We start from the raw sequence: 17,723 nt of genomic DNA on the forward strand, positions 1-17,723 counted from the left end.
GTGTTCTTTTAACATATTTTACAGATCAGCCTCTTGTCACCAGGAGCTGTGAGGAATAAACTGTCACATGCTATAATATCCAAGTATAGTTTTAGGTATTAATATTACTTTTTATATTTAGAAGAGTAGCTACCTTCACGTGTATCATCAATTCCAGGAATAGTTCCATGACCATATGGGCACAGATCCTGAAAAGCAACTGTAGAGATACATTTTCTTTAAAGAAACAGAGCAAGTGAGAGACAGAATCATGACAAATGGTTAAAGTTATCCAAAAAGGAAGTAATCCAAAAAGGACCAAAGTTCAGGTCTCTACAGGGCAAAACCAAGAAATAAGCGTTTTTCTTTGTCTATGGTTTCTTACATTTAATTTTACTCCTTTTGCTGACTTGAAAAATCATTCTAGAAAAAGCCACCGAGAGCAAACGCCAGAAAGATCTCTCTTTCTAATGAACAAAAAGTCCAACACCAATGTGCTCCTCCTTTTCCCCCAGCAACAAATTTTAAACTCTAAATGTGTACCTTCCTCTTCCTTTGGACAGAGCTCACAAGGATCACCCCATCCTTCTCCTGGCATTTTACTGCAGCAACACTTGGCCTTTGTGGTGTTGAAAGCCTTTGGCACAGAGCACTTCCCATTCTCAAAGCTGGTGAAACAGAAGCTCTGACGAGTATCTAGGAGACGAAAACACAGTTAGGCAGAGATAGAACCTTCTCCCAAATCAGATGATGACTGTCACTGTGATATTTTCTGAAAAATTCCTTCGCAGGATTGCTTGTCCTGGGAAGCTGGGAAGCTTCAGCTTCTCCCTGTTTTGCTTCTATGGAACAAGATTTGGAGAATTGTTTACCCAGCATGTGAATTGTATTTAATTAATGGCCAATCACAGCCAGCTGTGTTGGACTCTGAATCTGTCACGGGTTTTTATTATTCATCCTTGTTTTAGCCTTCTGACGTCTCCTTTACCTTTCTTTAGTATAGTTTTAGTATAATTTTCTTTTAATATAATATCATAAAATAATAAATCAGCCTTCTGAGAACTTGGAGTCAGATTCTCATCTCTCACCTCATCCTGGGGACCCTCACAACACCACAACAGATGACTGTCTGCCCTGAGAGAAATAACGCAAGACCTGTATTTTTCATACTTTCAAAAAAATCACTTAGCAATCCTCGTAAAGATATAAACTGGGAGGGGTTTCCACAGAGTATCTGTAATCTTTTAGACTGAGTTATTACATTCCTTATCCATGAACTCACCAAAGCACCTCCGCCCGTTATCAGACAGCACAAAACCTGTGGGACAGATGCACTGGAAACCTCCCGGGGTGTTGGTGCAGGACCCGAAGAGGCAGATGTTGGGATCCTCGTTGCACTCATTAATATCTGTAAAGCAACAGAGAAACCTTCACCACAACCTCACTTGCTGTGAACCCCGTGGTCAAGGAAGATTGTTTTTTACTGATTGATTTAACTGAAGCAGCTTCCAATAAAATGACCAAGAGTTAAAAGCTGTAGGTTTCACTGACTCCTTCATATCAGAGTTTCTCACTGGCATGTGCCTTCTTTTCCAAACACCATTCTCTGCTCTTCATTATACTCAAAATTAATTAATTAATTAACATGTAGGTTTCACTGACTCCTTCAAATTAGAGTTTCTCACTGGCATGCACCTTCTTTTCCAAACACCATTCTCTGCTTTTCATTATACTCAAAATATAAACATTAAACAAATGCTTTCAGAATGTATTTCCCATAGGAACAATACTTTTCTGTAAACAAAAATGTATCCATAAAACATCCAAAGATTATTTTTTAAAATCAGTACGTTGGGAGTTCTTTTAAAGTAAAGGTATACTTTTTTCATGCTTCCTGTCAGATTCTGGGACTGAAACTATAGCTAGTTATTAGTAGAGTGACACCTTTACTTGTATTTACATGCCCAGATTTATATTTAGCAGTCTTTAACTGCCACTCTCATTGTGTTATTTAAAATGTATTCCTGTTCTATTGAATAATCTATAATATATTACTATTACTGAAAGAAGACAGTTAAGATTTATTTTTTAATAGCAGTATATCATTAAATATTATATTAAATAATTATCAAAGGCATAAGCCAAATATTAGTATTTAGTGTAAATCTCTAAGTGCCTGTAAAATTGTGCAGCTCAAACAGCATCAGGTGTACATCCCTCACTGTACAGACAACAGGCAAAGCAGGAAAATAATATATTAAAGAGACAATTTCTCATATCTATTATTCAAAACTATATTTTGACTTACCCTATTCTGCAAATACTAAAGTCATACATAAGCTGCCTTGCTAAGGTAATTTTTAAAGGTAATTATAATCTGATAAATTATGAGACGTATTTTAATAATCTTCAAAGTATAAGGCTTTTTGAGTCTTTCAGTAAGGAATACTGGAAGAAACATCAGAGAAGCCTGTGGCTATATAAGTATTCTACAATAAAAGCCACACTGAACTTGACCAAAGTATAGGCAGGAACAAGGCTCTCTCCATGAAAATTAACTCCATGGATGTTGAATACTGAAATTTGTAGTGCCATTTTTGCCCATATTTACTGAATTCTCTGCTGTATCAAATTTTAGAAAATTGCCCAGCTAAGAAAATAATGGAAATACAATCTTCATTATTTGGAAAATGTAAGTGGAGTGAAGGAAGAAATCAGGTGGAGTAGATTCTATGATGTAACTTCTGAGAAATACTACCTTGAGTCCCACTTTCAGAAATTGAGCAAACCACTGCAGCACAATCTGGCATTTGGCTGAACTCTGCAGTAGCTTCCCAGGTTACTTTCTGTGTGAGGCATTCTAAATCAGCTTATTTCAGAGAGAACAGTAAATCATTTCCCAGTTGCTGTGATAGCTGTTAATACACAAAGCTCAGCAATTCAGCTGCACAGGAAAGTTGCTCTTTTGAAGTGCTCATGATTACTGCAAGAATGATTTGGGGTTGCTAAGGCTGTTTCTGTGGCCACGATGGAGAGGTGACTAGCCAGACTGTGGAAGTAAACAAGTCCTTTCCCCTTTATTCCTTTAAAATGGAAGGGAATATATCACATGGGTAGGTGAAAGCTAAGAATTTTTCTGTGGCCCCAGTTCTGTTTTTTTCTGCATATAATCACCCTGAGCTCACAAAGCAATCAGCCACTGCCAACCTCCACATCACAGACAGCGGTAATGGATTCTCATAAAGCTGTTTGCATGCAACATCAATGGAGAGTAATGGGTAACATCTGCTGCAAGGCCTGTCAAAATATTAATCTAAGTTTTAGTGCAATCACATGTGATAATCTGGGCATTTCCTAGGAGATCTAGCTTCAGATTTTCTGGACACGTGGCAGAATGACAAAAGAATGCAAGCAAGCCGCTTTCATTCAATTTGGGCAAAAATCTGTCTGGCAGTCACTGATGTTCTCCAAAACATAGATTCTGAGAAGGTACTAAAGTGGCCATTAACAGTAACATTCCTTGGAAACCAAAAGCTTCCTTTATTTTATATTCATGACTTTAGAACTGTAGGTGATTTGAATTCACCTCAAACATAACTGCTAATATGGAGCCGGCAGCTGCCAAAAGAAATCATGAAGTTGGCAGGCAAACTAAATATTGGTGGCATGATACAAGTGGCTGAGAGAACTCTGGGGCTTAGAAAAATAAATTCTGTTGCTCCAGACAGAAAGTTCAAAATGGTTCCTGTTCCTGCAGCCACACAGATTAGGTGGCAGTAAGTCAAATCTTAAATGCCCAATAAATTCACAGTATCCCATGCTTTGTTGGAAAAGCAACTTATAATTTGGATTTATTTCTTGCTCTCTGCCACAGCAAATCTTAGTTCAGTGTGTGACATTCAGCTCTTGAATGGCATTCAAGGCTTTAAGTGAGACCTGTATGAACAAGCTAGAACATAAAAATTGATGACTGGTCTGCTGTATCCTCCTTCTCCTCCTGGGAATCTCAGCAATTTAGAGACATTATATAAATAATAACATTGAAATCAGAGAACTATTGTTAGAAGAAACTGACTTAACTGATTGTTCCTATAAGCACCATAATTTTATCAAGACTTTTAAACTTCACTTCCCTCAGAAACCAAATGCCTAGTTTATGCATTAGTTGCCAATAATTACCTTCTGTAAAAATTACATAAATACAGTGAGAACACCTCTTACATGAATTATATTTTTTCAAAAGTCACTAAAAGATAAAATAATTCTTTTTTTAAAAGTATTTTTCTTTGCATTAATGAAGACATCAATGTTCAAAATAGAGTACTATACAGTACAAAAGATTCTCCTGCCTTCCTTTTCAAAATCTCTTCCTGAAGACTTTTCATACCTATTCCCTGTCACCTTAAAGTCAGGAAACATTGACAACCATTAGGGTGTACAACTGCTTTCCACCCAATTAGAACCACATGCAGATTCCTAAATTGTTCAGGAGCAACAGTTAGAACTTGCCTTACCAATACAACTTTCACTTTTTACTTCGTATCCTGGTGGACAGATGCACCTGAATGAGCCTTCCAAATTCTGGCAGGTACCAGGAGAGCACGAGCCAGGCAGTGCCACACACTCGTTGGTATCTTTGGGGAATGGAGGAAATCAAGAAAGGTTTAGAATATTGTAATTATTATGGTAACAAAACATGAAAAACACTGAAGGGTTCTGTACTAATTTTCTTTTTCTAAGGCAAATAATTGCTTGAAGACCAAAAACTATTGAAAAATCTGTTTTCATTTAAGTCACCATCATTCTCTTTTGATATTTAGATATTCAGACTGTGTTGCTTCCCTCTACATGGGAGCTATTCAGCTAATTTCAGCTTATTTAAGTTTATTTCAGCTCACCAGTACTTGAACATCATGTGGTTTCACACTTACCAACACAATTCTTGCCATCCAGAGTAAGCTCATATCCTTCATTACACAAACACTTGAAAGAACCAATTTCATTGAAACACCGTCCATTCCTGCACACCTGACCAAAGGAACTGCACTCATCAATATCTGATAAAAAAAAATTTAAAATTTCAAAATTGAAACCAAGAATTGAGAGTTGAGTCCCAGCATACTACATACAGTATGTTATGAACACACTCAAGTTTCAATGCTTAGTATTTCTGTGGAAAAAGTGCATTTTGTAGCAACAAGAAATCAGCCAGAGGAAAGTAACTGTCACTTGAGCATTCAGATGCACATTCTAATTAAACCACACTTTTTTAAATAGGGTATTACAATTTCCAGGATTCTAGCATTACCTGAATATCTGGAGATATTAAATTGCTACTAAGGGACTGCATGACACCAAGCCTACCAACAGAGGAGAAAATGTTACATGGAATGTTCTGGATTTTATCTGGATCCATATGCACTTGAGTTTCCTCCTAAAAACCTGTCCCTGCTAATCTCAAGTTTTGGACTATGTAATTTGCTTTCCACAGCATGATTTTCTCCTTAGTAGCAGTTCTGAAAATGATTTTTTAAAATCCTTGTTATTTTGTAGGGTTACTTTAGTAATGCAGACTTAAAGGAGCACTGCATAAGGAGAAAATATGGATGAGGAAGAATAAATGAAAAGGATCTTGCATAAGCATCAAGCTGTGAGAAAGACTTGTACTTTGCAGCACATTCTTGTTATTCCAATTTCTTCCTTCCTGGACAAGAAGAGGATTTAAAATGCTTTTTAAAAGATGTATTATTTCTTTCCTGAAACTGGAGACTTTGCTGTGTCTTCCTTCTGCAGCAGGAAGGAGTGTAAAGCCTCCCTCTTTTCTTTGCTTATGCTCTGCACAAAGGAGATCTCCAGGTTCACAGAGTCTGTTTCTCAGTCCAGGAAGGTGTTGGTTGCTTTATCACAAGAACCCAGGAATCAAAGCAGTCCAAATGCATCAGATATTTTGGTATCCTGTACTTTATGAATGTGAAATAGCAATGCCTGTGTCAGCTCTGCATGATTTTGCTCATTTTAGGAGAGCAGATCTGGCAGGTTACAGACCAGCGGTCCTGGCTTTCTTACTGCTGGTCTTCTTTCTCACCCTGTGCAAGAGTCAAGCAAAACAGTGAAATAAAGGAATTGTTTTAAATTTATGAGGCAGCACTGGTGGTGGGATAGAACAAGAGGTGCCTGTGGACTGTGCCTGTAGCCAGAGATGTGCTGTAAATACCAAGGTAGTCTAGATGAGTTCAGAGATGCATTAAAACTTCAGTGAACTGAAAGTTGCCCCAGCAGTCCAGATATTTAGGATAATATTATATTAGTTCAATTGTCTGTAATTAAAAAACACTTTTAATTAGTTTAAGACATGACAGAAAGGATTAATCTCTAGGGCTGGTAACAGCAGAAGCTACTGCACTCAATCAACTTTATTCACACCCTGGCATCTCTTCTTTTTAACTACACACTGTCCTCCTTGGCATGCCAAGCCAGCAGCAATGAACATAAGAGCTTGGATTAGGTCTCTTACCCACACAGTCATTATTACGAGTTAACTCAAATCCTGGATAACACAGGCAGTTGTATGATCCAACTGTGTTCTTGCAGGTTCCATTTCCACATGGATACTGTTCACACTCATCAACATCTGCAAGGAGAGACAAATTGCAGGTGGGAACTGGTTTTCCCAGGTATGGGTGATGTGTTGGCTGTGCACAACTGCAGTATCCTAAACTTTGGTCCCTAGTTTAATCTGTCACATTTTGTGTTCATGCTACAGATTTTTGCAGCTTCTCAGTACACAGAGAAAAACATGACATGATGTAATTTTGCGTGTATTTTAAAATAAAAGGAACTGCTACATGTAAAACTAAATGCATATGTGCAATTATCCAAAGGCATTTCATCTCTTTGTTTTCCATACTAACATTTCTTAATTTCTTTAGCATAAACAAGTGATCAAGATTGAGTACAAAGGATTAGGCATCACAGCCCTGAAATGATCAATTGTTATGTACATATTGTACCTCAGAGCCCATGAAAAGCTGTTGAAAATATAATTCCATTTATTTAAGTATCAATATCACATTCAGAATTAGAAAGACTGCTTAAAAACTTTTGCAAACATCCATTTTAAAAGGCACTAAAGTTCAATGTCTCCTGTGTGTTACAGTAATTTCTGGAGCTTCATGAGGATCTGGAAGCTATTGAGATTTTGTCCTGCTAGTTCTTCAAAATTTTGCATTGTCAAATCAGGTCACTTTTCCAAATATCCTCCTCTGACCGTCTGACAAATGTGATTTAGTTCAAATACAAGTAGACTCTAGGCAAATATGAATACGTATTACAACATGAATAGGTTTTAAATATCTGTTTAAAGTTGAAATGCATCACCTTTTCATTTTAAAACCCTGTAGAACTAAACAGATTAAGAACTAAGATTATGAACTAAAAGAACAGGAACATTCTTACTCTTCAATCTTATTTCTTGTATCATCTCTATCATGTCATCGATTTCACATGAAATGAGTATAATGTTACATTAAAAGGAGGATTCTGTTTTTTTAAATGAACTCAATAGATTTAAATCATTGGAAAATGTGTGGTTTTAGCTCCAAGCTCTACCACTCTGTGATACATCCTATAAAACTCTCCGTTGAATAAGCCACTATGATGTATTTCTGTGGAAATATTTCTTCGGTAACATGGAGCTATCTCAGAACACATTGTTTTGTTCTGTTTTTTTCTCAAATTAATATTTCCCCTCCAAGGACAACTTCACAGACTTTATTCACAAAAAAATACCCCAGAAATGCCTGAATCAGTTTTTTAATGTCAGTATAACCTACTGAAAAAATCAGACTCATCTTCCCTGCTGCAAAGGGTGGGACAGCCAAAAACAATCACACACAGCAAAGTATTTTCTCTCCATACCCATGCACATAGTCTGATCTTGAGATGCCTTGAAGCCATTGTGACATATGCACTGGTAGCTTCCCTGCATGTCCACACACAAGCCATGACTGCAAACGTTAGGAATTTCCAGACATTCATTGCGATCTATAACAAAAACACAAAACAGATGGTGCTAGCTGTTGACCTCCATTACATCCTCGTTTTACACAAATAATGTTTTTACAATACGCTGTTATGATTGAAACCAGATTCAAAATTATCTGTAAGCAAATCTGAATTGTAAGAGAACTTCATTTTACGGGAAGTGCTTGCCGACACACCTTGAGGATAAAACTACTCTCAGGATTTGGCTGATACCTAGAAAATGTCCTTTAAAAATGTCACTCTATCTTTTTCTTTGTTTTTACTGAGAAATGTGGCTATAAAGCAAAACAGCAGAATGCACAAGGTAACAGCAAATAAAAGTCATCTGATTTCTTACCAATGCAGGCACCATTGGGTGACAGTTTAAAGCCAGCAGCACATTCACAGCGGTAGCTCCCAGGGCTGTTGATACAGTCAGCATTTCTCTGGCAGAGGTTGTCCCCATTGCTGCACTCATCAATATCTGAAAAACCAAGAGTTCAGGCATCAGAAACCACTCCTGCCTCAGATTTACTCACCATCTGTCTGTGGAAGAGGAAACCTCAGTCCTACATAAAGCTCAAGCAGCCTGACCTCCAGCCCTGCGCGCTGGGAATGCACACAAAAAGCAAAATCAACACCATTCACCCATGTCATCCTTTGGATGAAAGAGGATCCCACAAATCCAACTTACCACGCATCAAAGTCACTTTGGAAATCTGCAACATCTGCCTAAAGAAATTTTTGTATTAAAAAAAACTTCCTCTTTGCCTTTGAGCTGAAAGAGTAAGTGGCACAGTTTGCAACTTTTTAGGTTGCTCACGTTAGCACAAAATTCTTGAACAAATGACAAATCTCCTACTGGCTTTACAACACGCAAAACTTTATCAGCTTCCATGAGTATGTCTGTCTCTAAAACTGTAGCAGAAGAGATACAGGTTGGAAAAAAAGAATCCAAGATACTTTTTTTGAGAAATTCTAAGAACGAGAATTAAATTTTCTCCCTAAAATAAAACAAAACAAAAGCATTGACTGCCTACTTAGAGGCTTTACAGAAAACAATTACAAATTTTATTAGGCACATGTGCATCCATAATAAAGACAAGCACTTAAACTGATTTATAACCTTGAGCCCTACAAAAGTCTGTCTCTCAGATTTTGAAAACCACATGAATTAAATGTTCCCCTTCCCTTTAGGATAAGCTTAAGGGGGTTAAGGAGAAAATAACCAAATTTCAAATCACCTTCACAGACCAGGAGCAGGTCATTGTAACTGAATCCAGTGGGGCACTCACAGCGGAAGCTGCCAATCTGATTGATGCAAACTCCATTGGCACAGATTCCTGGGATTTCCTTACATTCATCAATGTCTGAAAGGCAGAGGAGCTACTTTTAAGTACAGTTCATCATGTCTTTACACACTGCAAGGATTCTCACTTTCACTGTGTTCAAAACTGAGTTGAGACGTTCCCTTTAATCCACAGAAATTACACACAGGTTACAAAACCACACATATGCCCATTATGACAGAAAATGGCATGTGAAGTTCAGGAAGTGATCAAAACAGAGCTACACTAAATATTGGCCAAGATGCAAAACTCAAAAATGTGCAGAGAAGCCCCACAGTATTTTTGAAGGCAAAGCTTTTTAACTTCCTGATTAAAACTCAAAATCATGAACTCGAATGGTGGCAGGTGAGCAAAATACCACAACAAAATGTAGAAGTTAAAAACAAGAAGGAAACATTTTACATAAAAATTGGTCGCAATTTGTGCCACCACTGAAACTCCAAAATGAAATTTAACAACTTTAATATATGAAATGCTTATTTTAGTTAACATTATGCAGGCACAAAAACATTATGCAAAACAATTTTAGGATAAAATAAGACTGGTGAAACTTGTAGACTTACCAACAGCTTTTCCAGTATGGATGTCAAAAGTGAAGCCAGGAATATTTCCACATAGGCTCTTGAAATCAACTAGAGCAAAATATACAGCAATGCATTTTCAGGGAATGCATAAATCTCCCAAGAATTACCTGCAGTCTTCTCAGCTACTCCAGAGCTGTTTTAAGCCAAATCTACTCAGGAGAGCAATTGCCTCTTGTACAGCTTGTACTGAAAATTCAGACTGCCAAAAATTAATTAATTAATGCAAATTGAAATAGCAACATACTTTCCTTAAATCTTTGCAGACTTTGGCACGTGAGTAAATGTCTGATCTGAGAATGCAGTCATTCAATCAGGTTTTGGTTTTATTTTGTTTGGTTGGTTCATTTTTTTAATAGAACTCCTTAAGGTTTAATCCTGTTTTCTAAGCATCTGTAGTCAGAATCTCCAGCAGCATTTTCAAATTTGAGAAGTAAATGTAATTTAGCAGTACCTGTGCTTCTTTCACAATACTATCTATTTTCTTTTCTGTGGAATTACTGCAGATCAGTTCCTCTGAACTGTTCAGCAGAATGGAGACTGTGCTTTAAAAAGAGATGCTCCAAAAGCCCCACATTTTTTTAATATGCTCCTTCTATATCCTCCTTTTGCATTTGGAGAGTGAGAAATGCTTGGTGTATAAAATAAATTAACTCAAGTTTTCTAGGAATGGTGTTTGAAATTGAGTGGGTTTGCAATATACAAAGAAAAATTTCTAGCATGGATTCTACTAATTTTTGCAGATGAGGTTTTAGTGGCAGAACAGTGCTCCCCAGGCAAAAAGTTATTACACATTTACAGCAATAATTTTTTATCTAGGAAGAAATATAAAAAATGAGAGGCCTACAACTATAAGCATGTCAAAACTGCATACTACTACCAGAGGAATTTGTACTTGTTTGAGAGAAATTAAGCAATTCCAGTGTGAAGACACAACCAGTTTGAATGAACAGTTTGCAAACAATAACCATGCAGCCACTATTCAGCACCTTTTTAGATCCTATCAGCATTCAAGTTATCCAGAAAAAGTATGTTTCAATATTCAGTTTCCAAACTACTGCCAAGGAAGCATTTCAAGGTGTGTGGCAGGTTATTTCTACATTCAGGGCATTAGGCTAATGTGAAATATCCTTCAATTAAAGTGAGTAACATTTACAAAAACATCTGATTGACATAAAATTCAAAGGGTTTCTGGAAGTGTAATATCTGGAGACCTCCATGAGTGCTTGGTCCACTGTTGGTGCTGCTGAGGACTTACAGAAACCTCTTTATCCAAGAGAAGGAAGAGTATAGAGCCTGCCTTTGATTTGTCTCTAAACTTGAAATGCTGACAAATTATTGTAGCACCAAAACATGAAAAACAAAGAGCTCCTTCTGTATTCTTGCAAGTAATGCTCTTTAATCTGTAGCAGGTATAGTCTTTACTGGCTGTAGTTTGAGTTTCTTGTCTTCCACATCTTAATGGCAGCTCCTCAGCAGCTCACGATTCTGAAAAGTTTATCTACCATTATAAATTAATAATTCTTGCCTCCTTTACAGCAAACATCCCCATTTTTGGCAAATTTAGTTAAGCACTGCTCAGAATGATATTTGGAAAAATCTTTTTCCCACATTCAGACATACTTGGTCATTTCTCTAAGCCAAGCAGGATCCAGTGCATCTGAACACGAGCATTGTCTACTTTCTTCTGTCCCACTCTTTAATGTCTGCTTAATGTTCACCCAGGTTATTCTCTTGCAGTGCAGGGTACAGGGTTACAGAGCTGTCTACCATAGTGCTCTACAATCCAGCAATTTACTGCCCTTTCAGAGATACATGTTTTTAATACATGTTACTATAATAATTTAATACACTAATATATTTTACATACTACTTATGTGTAAGATTTCAGGCTTAGCAACTTAGCTCTTTTCTGCAAGGAGTTTATGCCATTTACTGCTGTTAGTAAGCCTGTCAGTAAATATACCTGACAAAAACAGAGCCCTGTGCTCACTACCCTGTCCTAGTAGGACACCACCTGTGTGATCACCTACTTCCATAATAAAACACATCAGGTCTGGGAGGATGGGGAAGGATCCTCCAAGGATTGCAGGACCTCTTTATTTCTATTATGCTACTTCCATGTTTCACAAATGTCAGTGAATTCAGTTTTTCACACATTTTTCCCCAGTCTTTATTGTGTAGAGAAAGGGTATATAATTAGGTAAGGATTGTATGAAAAATGTCTTTATACAAATTGCCGAAATATCCACATAAAAGCATGCCAGAGATTTACCTTCTGGAAGCTTGGCTTTGCATCAGTGACTTTAAAAATATTTCAAAACCCCATATATTTATAACTATACTATTTTTAGGACAAAAAGATCTGTCACATAACAGGGAAAAAACTGAGATCAGGCACTCCTCAATTTACCAAACCATGGAAGAATTCTGTACATTCTTCATTACCCTGTAACAGTGAAGCAGCTTTCTACACTTTGGGTAAAAAACCAAACAAAAAAGAACTATTATTTCTGGTTAAAGTCTGTATGCTAATAGTTATGATCTGCATAATGTGTAAAACCAAACCAAACAGTCTTTACTACTTAAAGGCATCAGAGACAGATTGCTAAGAATAAATAGAGAAAAAATGAAGAAAGAGCTCTGTTCACCAAAGAAAAAAAGACAAATGCATGGTCACGTGAAGTTCACTTACAATCCTCATCAGGGCAGAATAATGCTCTTAATGAGCCACTGGGCCCAGTTTGGTGACGTGGGTAAGGTCAGGGTACCCCAACCCCTGTCTGTGATGTGCAGCCCTCAGATTGCAAAACAACTGATTATAGAACACAAGTGCAGCTATTCAACCATTTCCACTTGGAAGTTGTGTTTGATCCCCCACACAATCCCTTTTCATGGTGAAAAAGGTTCAACCATGCCTGCAAAAACAGTAAAGTCATTTAGAAAAGCTAACAAGGCAACATTGAAATATTTCAGGGAATATTTAAACCCCATAACTGCTTGCACAATACCAAGCAATTTTGGTTTTAACAAATCATTAAAAGCTGCAGGAGTTTTTGAGAATTTAAGTGTCAGAAATCTAAAAGGAGAATTCTTTCTTCCACCCAAGAGCATTAACTGCATGAATCCCTGCTAGCAGTTTGCTGTACTCTTCTCATCATGTTGTCACCACGGTGACAATTTTATGACATTTAGACAAATGACTATGGGAAAGAATTTCGAGAGCTCTCTGTGGCAGCAAACATGTATTTCCTCTCTCAAGCTTATTTCCATTTCCCATTCCTGACTGCTAGGAGCATTCCTTCATTCTCCCTCCTCCTATTTAAGAAGGAAAAGGAAAAGGCAGTTTTCTCTTCTTTTCAGTCCTATTTTCATCCTCTTTACTGTGAGGGAAAATCTTTCTGAAATTATCTGTTGTTTATCTCAAATCACCAGGATAAACCACTTTGAATGGGAGTAATAAATTCTTTACACTAAAATCAGAAATGATACTAAAATCACAGCACCAGAGGCATAGATTAGGTGACACTAAACCAGTAAACCTGGGGCAAGTACATTAAACAACAAACTGTGTTTGTACAAAACAGGCACATGAGTTTTTTAGTTTTATCAAAGCATCTTTTTTCTTTTTTGAAATGGATGTCCTTTTTCTTTTTTCAGTGGATGTCAGGTTTCCCTCTGAGTTGGTGATTCTCCCACCAATGACTTTTCTGAGTTGAGCTTTCAGGGATGTCTTGTTCCAGGAAAACAATTCCATAAACACTGACTGAAAATTAACTGTCCTTCACTATTTTCACCTCCATTTATGGAAGAGAATTTTTTACTTCCCGTTGCAATGCTGTACTTACTGGGCAATTTTTTCAAGTTCAGTCACCTTCAGCAGAGGAAATGTAAATGCAACCAAGCAAATCATGGATCAAATGTGAGACACAGCTGAAAAATCTAGAAAGGCTTCCAACACTCAGTACAAAACCCAATCCTGATGTCCTGACAGATTAGGACTACCAAGATAAATGTGTCTCCAACTATCAAGAACTAAATTACACTCTCCTAAATTAATTATCCTGGGGGACAGACTAGACAGGAGGTATCTCTGGTCAGCCAGTATCTTCAACACCAGTATTACTGCTCAGTAAAAGTTCTTTTGGGATGAAATGTTAACTTTAGTTAATAGGTCAAAGCAGCAGATAAGCAAAGAAAGTAACAAAACAGGGTGACCACAGAAGGCTTTACCTGTTCCTGGAGCTGGACACGGCTCACAAGGTTTGTTCCAGGCTTTCCCAATATTGTATGTGCAGCAGCACATCCTTTTGGTCACATTGAAGAGCAGTTCATTCTCACAGGAGGTTCCATTATAGCTCCTGTAGCAAAAGCTTTTCCTCATGTCTGGATGTGAGAAAAGAAGCACTTATGAAGTAACCAACATTATGATAATTGTGATATTATGTAAATATCAACCCCCTACCAAATCAGACAAGATTCATTAACTCAGTTTTCTGAATGCAACATAAACACAGGCATTTAAAAATAATTTAAGGATTGATGTAATCCACAGTCTTTGTTTTAGACTTGTGTGAAATATTTTCTGTTTTGATTTAAAGACACAAGGGGGAAAAAGACAAACTCCTAAGAAATCATAAACTCAGTGTAGATACTCAACAGATCCATTTGTATGGCAAACCCCACCACTTGGAAGTGATCAGCTGGAATAAACCAGTGAACAGTGAGCCCTGTTAGGGAGCAAGAGCCCCTAAATGCTGCAGGCCAATCACAGGGATCTCTTTCCTGACCACACAACACCAGCTGGGAGCTAAAAATAGTCAAAATAAACACAAAGCACAGGGTCTGGCCCTCAAACAACCTGATAATCTTTCAGTTCTAGTAAAGAAGACATTTTGCATACCCATGCAGTTGTGTCCTCCGTTCACCTGCATATATTCAGGTGGGCAAATGCAGGTGTAGTTCCCCAAGGTGTTGTAGCAGGTGCCAGGACCACACACACCAGGGTGTGCAACACACTCATCAATATCTAGAAGAAAAAACACTCCAGTTAAGGAGGGAGAAGAGGTCCAAGGCCAAGCAAATATTTCTGAGAAATACAACCATAATAAACCACGCTAAGATAACAAAAATCCTTCATTTAAAGAATACCTTGAAAAACACAACTCTGATTTTAACCTCTAAGTTAAGCCTTTATTCATTTAAGTGCAAGACAACACACTGAATAAACTCTAAATACTTTAACTTGCCACTGAAATCAGCTTCACAAAAGACATTCACACCTTCTTCTCAGAGCAAGGTTAGTCACTATTTAGGGTCAGTTTACAATTTTGGTTTTAACAGTTATGAAAAATCTCAAACACTAAAGGAAAACCAGTATGAACTTTACTTCATATTGAGTAAATTAAACTGGTACTCTCACATCCAAAATGCAGAGAGCATCATAAAACTTACAGGGTGAGAAGCCAGAAATCATTAATAACTCCTTAGTTTGCTGAATACATGTGGCTGAGGTCTAATATCTAAAATAAACATTAATTTATTGAAATGTTCCATTTCAAGCTTTGAACAATTGTATCCTTGGTGCCAAAGGTAATGGTTTTAGGGAATACTCTAGGTAAGGGTGGGGTGTACCATGCCCACTTATGGATTTAAGGTTAAAAAGTAGTGGTTTTCATAATAACTGCACTGTGACAGAGAAAGAGGCTTTAAAGGACCCAACCTTCGCAGATTCTTGTCTCTTCACTGAGGTAGTAACCTCTTGGGCATTCACACTGGAAGCTGCCAAAAGTGTTGATGCAATTTCCACCTTGGCAGAGGCCTGGCAGCTCCTGACATTCATCAATGTCTGAAAACGGAGGGGGAAAAAAAAAACAACTCACCGTATTTTCATTCCTCAATGAAAAGAAAGAAGAGAATTTAAGTACTGCCCTGAAATTTTGCCAACTAGTAGCGTTGAACTGTCATGTGTGGTTTGTTTTTTTTTTTTTTCTTCTAAATTGCTCTCCAGGAATGCATGGATAAGATACTCATTCTCTTCCATTCAAACAGCCCTTAAGGAGCAGTTTCAGCTTGTTAAGCCCAATGTTCCATTGCTGTTTACAGGATTTTGGCACTTAATTCCTCACTTCTGCCCATTTATTGGAACCAGAGCTGCTCTGCCTGATGAATATTTCCTGACATTTGCACTTTCTGCTGATGAGCTGTAATTTTCATAAATGACTTATCCTTCAGGGCCCAATTTTGAAATCCAGTTAAAGTAAGGAAGCACACAAAAGGTATGCACCAGATTGTTTTCCTACTGAAATGGTGTTGTGCTTCTTCAATATTATTTTGCTGTGTGCCTTTTCATGTTGTTTCCCAATTCACATTGTTTTAGCTTTGCACTAAATATAATGATTTTTGAAAAATGCAGTTCCTCTTCAAAGATGACCCCTTTTTTACTATTATTATTATTATCAATATCAATGATCAAAGTAATTTATAAGAAACTCACCTTCTAAAATAATAGTAATGGGATTTGGTCTGAATCCTTCTCCCCCTGGACAGAGAGTGTTGTATTCAGCTAAAGTAAAATATAACAAGAGACATGTCAGTTTCATAAAAAATAAAATTATGCACCAGAATCATAAAATATCACTTGTGTTTTTAATGGCTGTTCTTCTCTACAGTCATTTGGTTTCTACTTTTTTTGACCTATTCACAGTAAATAAAACACGTGCATTAGATTAACAGAAAACCAATGTAAAATGAGGAGTTCTGCTTTCTTTTATTACCATAATTCAGATACTCTTGAGGCAGGCACAATATTGGCTTTTCCATACTGTGTCCCTACAGAGGCACATAATTTTTGTTTTGATTAGTTCTTTAATATGAAATGTCAGTATGCCACTGATAAAGGTAAGTGTCAAATTTGTAATTCCTATTGTTATGTAAAGAACAACATACCTGACGTTTGTGTTGCAATATTCATTAAAGACCTTCAAAGCTCTACAAAGATGGTAACTATCATTAAGTAATAGTTTTTAAAGTACTCAACAGTGACTTAGACATAAAGAACAATAGTTATCAACACTCTGCTTTGGAGAATAATGAAGCCCTCCAAATTAAAGCCATGATTTGGGTTCTAAGCATAATTAATTTATTTCCTTACCAGCTTGGAGCTGATGTGCATGCCCAGCAGATACATGCACTCTATTTTATTCTTATCTGTAAAGTTCTTACTTAATTTTTTTTAAATAGGAAAAAAGAGCGAAAATAAAATGCCCAACACTTCCTAAAGTATCACCTGGCCTGGTGGGAAGTGCCTCCTAAAGAAAGCACTGATCTATTAGTGTGAGAACAGGCACCAAGTCAGTCACAGAAGACTAAAGGCCAGGTCTGTGATGCTCAGGTCCACACCCCGGTCCCTCTGACAGTGGTAGTGAAATCTGACTCGAATGACCAATGTACAGCAGTAGAGTAAAAGACTGTCAATTCCTTTTCCATCCCTTCTGAAATAAGGCAGCACCAGGAGAACGTGAGGACATTTCCTTACTGCTGTTGACAGGGGGACAGGTCTCACAGGGGTTCCCCCAAGCCTTTCCCAGCGAGCAGCAGCACGAGGAGCGAGTGACTCCAACCCCAATCTCAGTGCTGCAGGACAGGCCCCCGTCCCCTCTCGGCCCAAACTTCAGGTAGCAGCTGCCCACACGGTTATCTGCGTAAAAAACACACGTGGTTACAGCTGCACACCAAGATCCAGGCAAAGAACTGCAGGTATTAATCTGCAATTTCATGCCTAGAAGGAGGA

General features: G+C 37.5%; 1 protein-coding gene across 1 annotated transcript in view; it reads right to left on the reverse strand.

Moving 5' to 3' along the window:
• The window catches only part of FBN2 (fibrillin 2), a 121,382-nt gene that overhangs the window by 15,948 nt on the left and 87,711 nt on the right, over nt 1-17,723 (reverse strand). Inside the window, exons 37-51 of the mRNA XM_031064055.1 lie at nt 17,469-17,630; nt 16,428-16,496; nt 15,654-15,779; nt 14,835-14,960; nt 14,165-14,317; nt 9,914-9,982; nt 9,246-9,371; nt 8,360-8,485; nt 7,897-8,022; nt 6,494-6,610; nt 4,911-5,036; nt 4,494-4,613; nt 1,262-1,387; nt 523-675; nt 134-199 (exon numbers count right to left, since the gene is read on the reverse strand). Of these exons, the coding sequence (XP_030919915.1) occupies nt 134-199; nt 523-675; nt 1,262-1,387; nt 4,494-4,613; nt 4,911-5,036; nt 6,494-6,610; nt 7,897-8,022; nt 8,360-8,485; nt 9,246-9,371; nt 9,914-9,982; nt 14,165-14,317; nt 14,835-14,960; nt 15,654-15,779; nt 16,428-16,496; nt 17,469-17,630 (1,791 nt within the window). The remainder of the gene's footprint in view (nt 1-133; nt 200-522; nt 676-1,261; nt 1,388-4,493; nt 4,614-4,910; nt 5,037-6,493; nt 6,611-7,896; nt 8,023-8,359; nt 8,486-9,245; nt 9,372-9,913; nt 9,983-14,164; nt 14,318-14,834; nt 14,961-15,653; nt 15,780-16,427; nt 16,497-17,468; nt 17,631-17,723) is intronic.

The sequence above is a fragment of the Geospiza fortis genome, unplaced genomic scaffold (assembly GCF_000277835.1).
Source record: "Geospiza fortis unplaced genomic scaffold, GeoFor_1.0 scaffold1199, whole genome shotgun sequence".
Classification (NCBI taxonomy): Eukaryota; Metazoa; Chordata; class Aves; order Passeriformes; family Thraupidae; genus Geospiza; species Geospiza fortis.